The sequence below is a fragment of the Conger conger genome, chromosome 3, assembly GCF_963514075.1.
Source record: "Conger conger chromosome 3, fConCon1.1, whole genome shotgun sequence".
Taxonomy (NCBI): domain Eukaryota; kingdom Metazoa; phylum Chordata; class Actinopteri; order Anguilliformes; family Congridae; genus Conger; species Conger conger.
In genome coordinates this window covers 20,108,393-20,116,054 of record NC_083762.1, presented here as the reverse complement: position 1 = coordinate 20,116,054, position 7,662 = coordinate 20,108,393, and the positions used below count along the sequence as shown (strand labels likewise).

At 38.0% G+C, this 7,662-nt stretch overlaps 1 protein-coding gene across 1 annotated transcript; it reads left to right on the top strand.

Annotated features, from left to right (window-relative positions):
* The first annotated feature begins 745 nt into the window (after positions 1-745).
* Positions 746-5,762, top strand: si:ch211-196f2.6 (immunoglobulin domain-containing protein). The gene is made up of 5 exons (XM_061235505.1): positions 746-1,709; positions 2,451-2,798; positions 3,034-3,160; positions 3,954-4,011; positions 5,043-5,762. Exons 1-5 carry the CDS (start codon positions 1,658-1,660, stop codon positions 5,265-5,267), a joined length of 810 nt encoding a protein of 269 aa, XP_061091489.1. The 5' UTR covers positions 746-1,657; the 3' UTR covers positions 5,268-5,762.
* Positions 5,763-7,662: the final 1,900 nt, after the last annotated feature.

Here is a 7,662-nt window from a genome sequence, read left to right as displayed (position 1 = left end):
CTGATAAAATCATTTAAATTAATTAGAAATGTAACTGGACAATGAATGGTTGAGAGAATAAGTGAAACTTGAAGATAATGAGCCAAAGAGGTCAAGGTCAAGGCAATGTGAAACTCCCTAAAATGTAAATCAAATGAGCCATAGGTTTACCTAGAATTATTCCAACATGCAGTCTTCAGGATTATAACCAAAAATGAATTCCTCAATTTCTGTTTTACTATATGCTATACATCAGAGGTAGTGAGATTGCTACACAGTGATTTGACAGCAGATTTATCCTTCACACTGTGCTCTGTTGTCAGAAAGAACAGCACATTGCGTAACATTGACGCGTCTTCTCTAGCTGCATTGGCACTGTGTATACACAAAAGCAGACACCCTGTTTTGCTGTCATTGCCTCAGGGGTTGTAATATATAGCACTGCCATCAAGATCAATCTGGGATGAGAAAATTAGGTCTGTGTCACTGCAGCTGTAGGTAGACATCTGCAGCTCTCTTTCTAAAAATAATCAGCCTGAATTTCCACTGACCCCCTGCGATCCTCTCTGGTAATGCAACTCCAGGGCCACCCTGTGGTCACATGCGGCAGTGCAGCCCTTGATGAACTGACAGCACCTTCGGCCTATCCATTCTGCTCATGTCTTCCATTCGCAAAGAGTAAAGAACATGGAAGAAAATTTCACTGGGAATCATCAACTGAGTAAAGAGAGGCGCTCAATGCATGCTGATAGTGTCTTGCTTTGCTGTACTGCTGAGTACCAGGGTAATTACTCCCTGAAAACTCTGTAATGTGGAAAACAGAGAGGCACAGCCTTCCTCGTAGCCAGCCCGAAGACATACCAGTGCTGGTGATGAGCAGGCTCACGCAACAGAATTGACACGGTATTAAAGTCTGATAATTTTATTGTTGAGAAATACTATTTCAATGTACTATTGACACTAATGTCAAAACTGACATTGCAAAAATATTATCCTTTGTATTACATATAGTCCTAAACACCAGTCTAAACTTCTTGTAGGCCTATGTAATTTTAACTTGTACCTTATTTACACATTCAATGCAGTTTTGGTGAATGTTCTGCTAAATAATATTATATGACAATGGCTACCTCAGATTGGATGAATGTCTGGAAAACCATTTTTGGGAAAAGTTGAGGGGATAAAAAAGCACTAGACATCGTTTAAAATCCTTTGACTCATGCCTGAAACTATCTCTATTTTAATTTGCTTCTTCTACAGCAGAATGCAGACAGAGGAAAACAATTGATGCCAAAAGACAACTCCTAATTTAATAAACTGGATATAACTACATACTGTATTATGGCTTGCAATGCTAACAGAACAGATAGTGATTATAGATAAAGCTTGACCTGTTTGTTCTGCCTAAGTACTGTGAATGTGATTGCATCAGTGTGTGTTCTCGTGTTAATCTTCCGTTTGTCACTGTGGTTTCTTGTTAAAATGCTAGCGCAGTGGAAACTCCCACCTATGAAAATAAAACTGTACATTCACTTCCTGTGAGAGAAAAAGAGATTCAGCTACTAAATACTGCTCACAGAGAGTGAGGGAACAAGCCGGATTAATACAGAGAGAAATCTTCTCACTGGGCACCAGAAAGTGGATGCAGAAAACTTAAGAAGAAAGAGAGGAACTCACCATGAGAAAAGGCTTAAGCTTTGTCCTGCTTGTTCTAACTTTCCTGAAGACAGGTAACCCACATGTTGCTACTCGCACAATGCTGCCACAAATCTGCTAAACCTAGAATTTGACAAACTCATAAATGCTTTCTACAACTGAGGTTAACTCTGAGCAAAAAAAAAAGAAGCTAATTCTGATGTATTGTTCTTTTTGTGTTTAGAAATTCCTCATAAGGCTTTGTGCTAATTATAATTATGTGTTTACAAATAAGAAGCAAAGACAGACCCACAACAATCCAAAATAAAAGAAAGTACAGTCTGAGATTTCTTCATAACATACAACTACGTATCATGTTTACTTGCTGAAACAAAAGTCTAGTAGCTGCAGATGACCCTGCTCTGGCTAAGGGTGTGAGTGAGTTTACAAGAACAATTATACTGGTTAAACATGGGGAGTAGATGTGCAGTCATATGGTGGCTGTCCTGGCCATAGCTGCATTTACTGTAGCTCCTTTCTGTTCTCATTAGTTTAATTTATTCTCAGGCCATCATATCAAATGAAGACCTGAATACACTAACCACAGCAAAAAAGGAAAAGGAAAAAAAAGGCATCAGTTTAGCTTGTGCTGACCTAGTAGTTTCTGGTTTTGAAAACTGGCCAATAGTAGAAAGGGACTGAGATGACTATAAACTTAAGCTTTCATCTTTATGATGTTTATATGAAACGTATGCCTTGTTTTACCATCTGTAAACGGCCCGATCCAAGCGCATTTAAAATATCTTTGTCCTTGTTTTTTTTGTTGGCCTGAGAAGGTACATCCAAGAGCAGGATCTCTGTCTTACAGAGGCTAGAAGATGGCGATCTGACTGTGACCTGTAACCTCTTGAGTGAGGACAAGGTTACCCAGATCAACTGGGAGATGGTGATCGGTCAGAATCGCAGCAAAGTGGGGATCCTCCACCCCCTCCATGGCACGCACATCTTACCAGATCACAAAGGCAATGTGGAACTCCAGAGCAGCGCCTCCTATCATAGTACCTCTCTCACAGTGATCAAGGTCGACACGGGCAACAGCAGCCAGCACTGCTGCTTGTTCATCACCTTCCCTTCTGGGAACCTGGAGGCCTGTGCAGACTTGAACAGTATGAAAGCAGTATCAGGTACACATACTCTCCCCTGCATCAATATGAGCAGGAATTCATTCACTTACAAAAAATAGTACCTATTTCTATAGCCTGTCCATTATTTAGGAACATCAATAAAACTAGTTTTATGTTTATTATACGGTAATGGTCATTGCAATACTTTATATTGTAATTGTGTGTGCGTGTGTGTTTGCGTGCCTGCGTGCACATGCACTTGAAGACTTGTCTGTTCTTGCTGTGTCCATATCAGAGGCACCTGAAGCCCACATACACCTAGTCACAGATGGAAGGTGGAAGGTGGTGACAGCTGTCATTGTTGTCTCTGTTCTGATGCTGATTGGCGTCCACTTCCTTCGCAGGAGGTATTGCAATGGAAGGTAGAACGATTCACATACAAATTGACTACATTTTACGAAGTATTATTTTTTGTCCTGCCATGCAATGGGTTTAGCCATTTTTAGAACATTCTATGATAATATAACAAAGAGTGAAAAAGTACAGGTCATCCTAAAATGATGTTATAATATGTAATGTGATATGTAATATTATCTAGTAATGGTAATGGATATAGGGGCATGAAAATGCACAACTAGATTAACCACAGAAATACAGGAAACACCAGTTTATATGACCCCTAATTTTCAGGCTGAACCATTACTTTATATTAATAGTGTCATAATTTTAATTTTATATGAAAAGGTCAGCATTAAGCATTTCAATTACTGATCTGCAATGAAGATGCTCATGAATACATTTTCATAAAAAATGTAAAATGTTTATTCAGTACTTCTATTTAAATGTTGTACATGTACGAAATGTCTGATATCTGTAGATTTTGCATTATGTTCTCACATCATTAGCTAGTGTGCTGGATCACGTAAGCACATAGACATTTTGTTCTTCTTTTTACTGTGTCAACAGGGTGTTTACTGATTGGGTGATTGCCTGTCTTACACAAGTAGACTTAGTAAATTGGGCATTTACTTGATGATGCCTGCAAGTTATTACAGTTTTTTTCAGTTAATACAAGTCTATATTAATACAATATAAGTATGATTAATGTATGCTTTATTTATTCATATAGCTATACACTGGATGAAATGTCCAGGTCACCTTGTCATTGTACATAATTAACATGTAACATTTAAAAATTGTTGTCATATTTTTCAGGAGGCACGTATTTCAGGTAGAACAAGTATTTCTCTCAGACCCACAGACAGACTCAATGGTAAGCTTATTTCTGTCTCATCAGCGCTGCTTCTACCACATTTCCATCATCATTTTTATTACGTAGTACGTCACTGGAATGCAAATAACCTTATGCTGCAGAATTTCACCTTTTATAATGACAATTGTGTTGGTTCATCATTAAAAATAATTACAAACTGATTTGGTAATATTGAAACATATTTGCAGCAAAAATACAAATGCATGCATGTAAGATCGTAAAACCTGAAGTGAGAGCGACAGTAATTGCTTGTAACAAGCAAAAAAGGAAGGAAATAATCTGGTCTGCAAACGATAGCAAAATAATACTTTCATCATACTTCTACTTCTGAAGTTTTATACTTCATGAAAAGATTTTTCTGCTCTGAAAATATTTCTAGGGCAACAAAATCACATAATGTATCGGAAGGCTGTGAAAACTGCATGCATTAGCTGTTTTTTTTAAATTAGTTAAAAATGACTGCACTGTGAATATCCGTCCTTGTTTTTATCAGTTTGTCTTAAACTAAGGTACAGGCATTTTAATGTCCTGTTTGTTTGTGATCAAAGCAATGCTGGTAAGTTGTGTTGGTCAGTGCTTTCACCACCACTGTAAAAAATGCCGCTGTGGTTTTGTCACATGATGGAAACATTTTAAAAATGAGTGCCACATTTTCCATTGAGCTAGGGTAAGTAGTCAGTGTGCATATTGAACAAAACACAAAATGTAAAAAGAAAACAATTTAAAGGCAGAAATGTAGTTTTCTTGGCCCTACAGTATATAGTAACCACTCAATGTTGTAATTGTATCACTTTGGTTTTGGTGAGAAGTAAAATGGCCTCCAATGAGTATGAACTGTAAATTACAAAAATATCTTTGTTGTTCTTATATAAACCTCTGATTTGACTGATTTCTCCTTTCACAAACATTTCCCTCAATGTTCCCTCTTTTACTCTCAACAATGAAGTTCGTTCTCACAACAGACAACCTTTTTAATGAGCAATTTTGACCTTTTTGAACCAGTGATGTAATTCTTCCTTGTATTCTTGAAGGAGTCATCAAGCGAGCTGCCCCAGTCAAGCCCCAAGAAAGAATCCTCTGAGGCATTCGACCCATCTAAGCTTTATGCCAAGATAAAAATCGACTATTACTATGGCAGACTGTGGAAGGCCTATGAAAGTAAAACCCGTGGCAAGGGGCCCCAGCCAAAGATTTATCACCTGCTGGAGGGACAGCCGACAGAACAGAGAGACAATGAGGAGCCCCAGCAGGGCTAAGCCACATTCACCAGCTACACTGGCTTCAGAAAGCATTCAGACCCCTTCAATTTTTGCGCACTTTATTGTGTTGTAGATTTTTTTTTATGGAGAAAAAAGAAATCTCTCATTTATATAAGTATTTTTATCTCTTTCAAATTACATATTTTTTGATATTGTAGCTTTTGCTTTTGAAGATATTTTGTTTAGTACGATTTCTGTGGCATTTTTGGGCACCAGAAAAAGTGTAGACATTTTACTTGTCAAACCATCTATCCTACTTGCACTCCACCCTGATTTGGTGAGCGATATTGTAAGCAGCTTCGCTTTATTCAGCTTTCTTTTGATGTTATTTTGATCTGATCACAATAGACTTGTAGCTCTCTGTAATAAAGTTAACCAAGTTTGTCTCAAACAGACAAACAATGTAAACACATCACAAACTATTTTATTGTTTATTAACTGTGTGCATTTGTGTGACAATGGACTCTTTCAGTAAATGATGCTCTTGCCACACATTATACATATTTATTTTTAAACTATAAGTTACTGTGCATTGTCACCAGCTGGATCATTTGCCTTGGTAGGACCTATAGTAGGATAATTAGGATCAGATGTAAAAAGGGAAATACTTTACTGTCGCTATAGGTTGTTCTAGTCTTTTTTTTTTTTCATGTTGTGGCTAACCAATGACTTCCCCATTCAGGGAAAAATAACCTTTATCAATCAATCAAAGTGTGATATTGTTGCATGAATGTTTTCCCTAGTAATGTTGGGCAAGGGACATCAGCGGTATGTATATCTGATAACAGAAGAAGATTACACATAGCCTACAAATATGGATAATGAATAGGGAATGTTTTTAGCTGTCATTCGGTTGTATTTGGTTTGCATCTTGCAGTGTAGCCTCTGTAGAGCTGTTTATGAAGTCTACTGTAGAGAGTAGTCACCGGCACATCCTCACTGGCCTCCAGAACAGTGCTTCTGATCTGTCAGACAGGCTTTTGGCAAGAATGCCACCTATAGAGGTCACTAGAGGGACTAGTGATCAGAAAACCATTTAATAGTATTTTGAGCACATAGGTTTCATCATTTCTAAGGATTTTAAAATTGAAAAAGGACTACCAGGATTTTTTCAGGGTAAATATTGGGAAATCTGATTATAATAACAATGCAAATTTCCAGGATAACTCTCAACATTTATTTTAATTTCTTTTAACTGTAGGGAATCAGTTGAAAATGACAATACTATACTGTAGTGCCCTTTGAATTTTGACAAAGATGTATTTGACGTGAGAGGTGTTAAATGAAAGTACTATTCAGTTTAACAGTTTAATAATCTCATTAGAGAAACCTATGATAGAAATAAATGATAGAAAGACAATGGCATATCAGATACTGACACCTTTTGTGGGACCCCAAGGATTTCCCATATATACATCAGAAATGTAAATATTACCATGTCTTTTATATCTGCACCCATGTTTCTGTGATTAAGTGCTGTCCAAGGGGAAAGTCCGCTGCATTTCTGCTTTTAGCCACTAAGTGGCAGCACATAGTCTCCGAAGTACAGCACTGTAATGCAGTGTTGAGTCATAAGAATAATAGCTGTGAGGCATGAATATTGGTGAGGGGTGGCTGACGGGCTTGGTGAAAGCTGATAAAATGACAAATTTTAAAAAGAAACTGAAGATTTGATGGGGCGAGATAACGGAGAGTACATTGTTCGTCATATACGCACAGTAGCAGTGATTACTGGTGCACATAAAAAGATATTTTTCATGAGAGCTTAAGTGATGTGTTAGTGTGCCGTGTTTTGGGTGGAGGGGAATAGTGTGGATGGAGTGGGGGGGGGGAGGTGTCAGGATGATTCAACAGTTTTTATGTTTTTTCACATTACGTGTTGTTCGTACAACAGCTCAGGCTCCTCACAAATTTGAACCTGCTGCATGACACATCACTAAGTGCAGGGGAGTTGCTGCTACTGATAATTATTTGAGTTATGGTGATGAAGATAATAATAACCTTCCCGCTTCCCACTATGTCAGTTCCATCTGAACTGTGCTGCATTATTATCTTCTTCTACGGGCTTTTTTGTAGATGTAGTATTGTATCTGTGGATCTCAGGCTTCTCAGCAGCTGTGAATCACCTGCTGCCCCCATTATTTCAATTCCATGATAGCTGTCATTTTTTCTTCCACATTCATTTGTTCCAAAAGTATTACGTGCGCCACGTGCAAACATATAAGACTCCTGGGAGAACAAACTGTGAGGATTGAGGATGATCATGTTCTGTACAAGGGCTGCTTCACCTCAGGGAACACCTCAGTCTCCAAAAACATGGATGGACCAGACCTAGGTCAAATAAATACCTGAAATAAGGTCTTATAAGCCCTAACAATGACATCCCTGCAGA

Coding starts and splice junctions, on each gene's coding strand:
- si:ch211-196f2.6 (XM_061235505.1), top strand. CDS start 1,658: ATGAGAAAAGGCTTAAGCTTTGTCCTGCTTGTTCTAACTTTCCTGAAG. Junction 3,161..3,953: donor AGGAGGTATTGCAATGGAAG/GTAGAACGATTC, acceptor CATATTTTTCAG/GAGGCACGTATTTCAGGTAG. Junction 4,012..5,042: donor ACCCACAGACAGACTCAATG/GTAAGCTTATTT, acceptor GTATTCTTGAAG/GAGTCATCAAGCGAGCTGCC.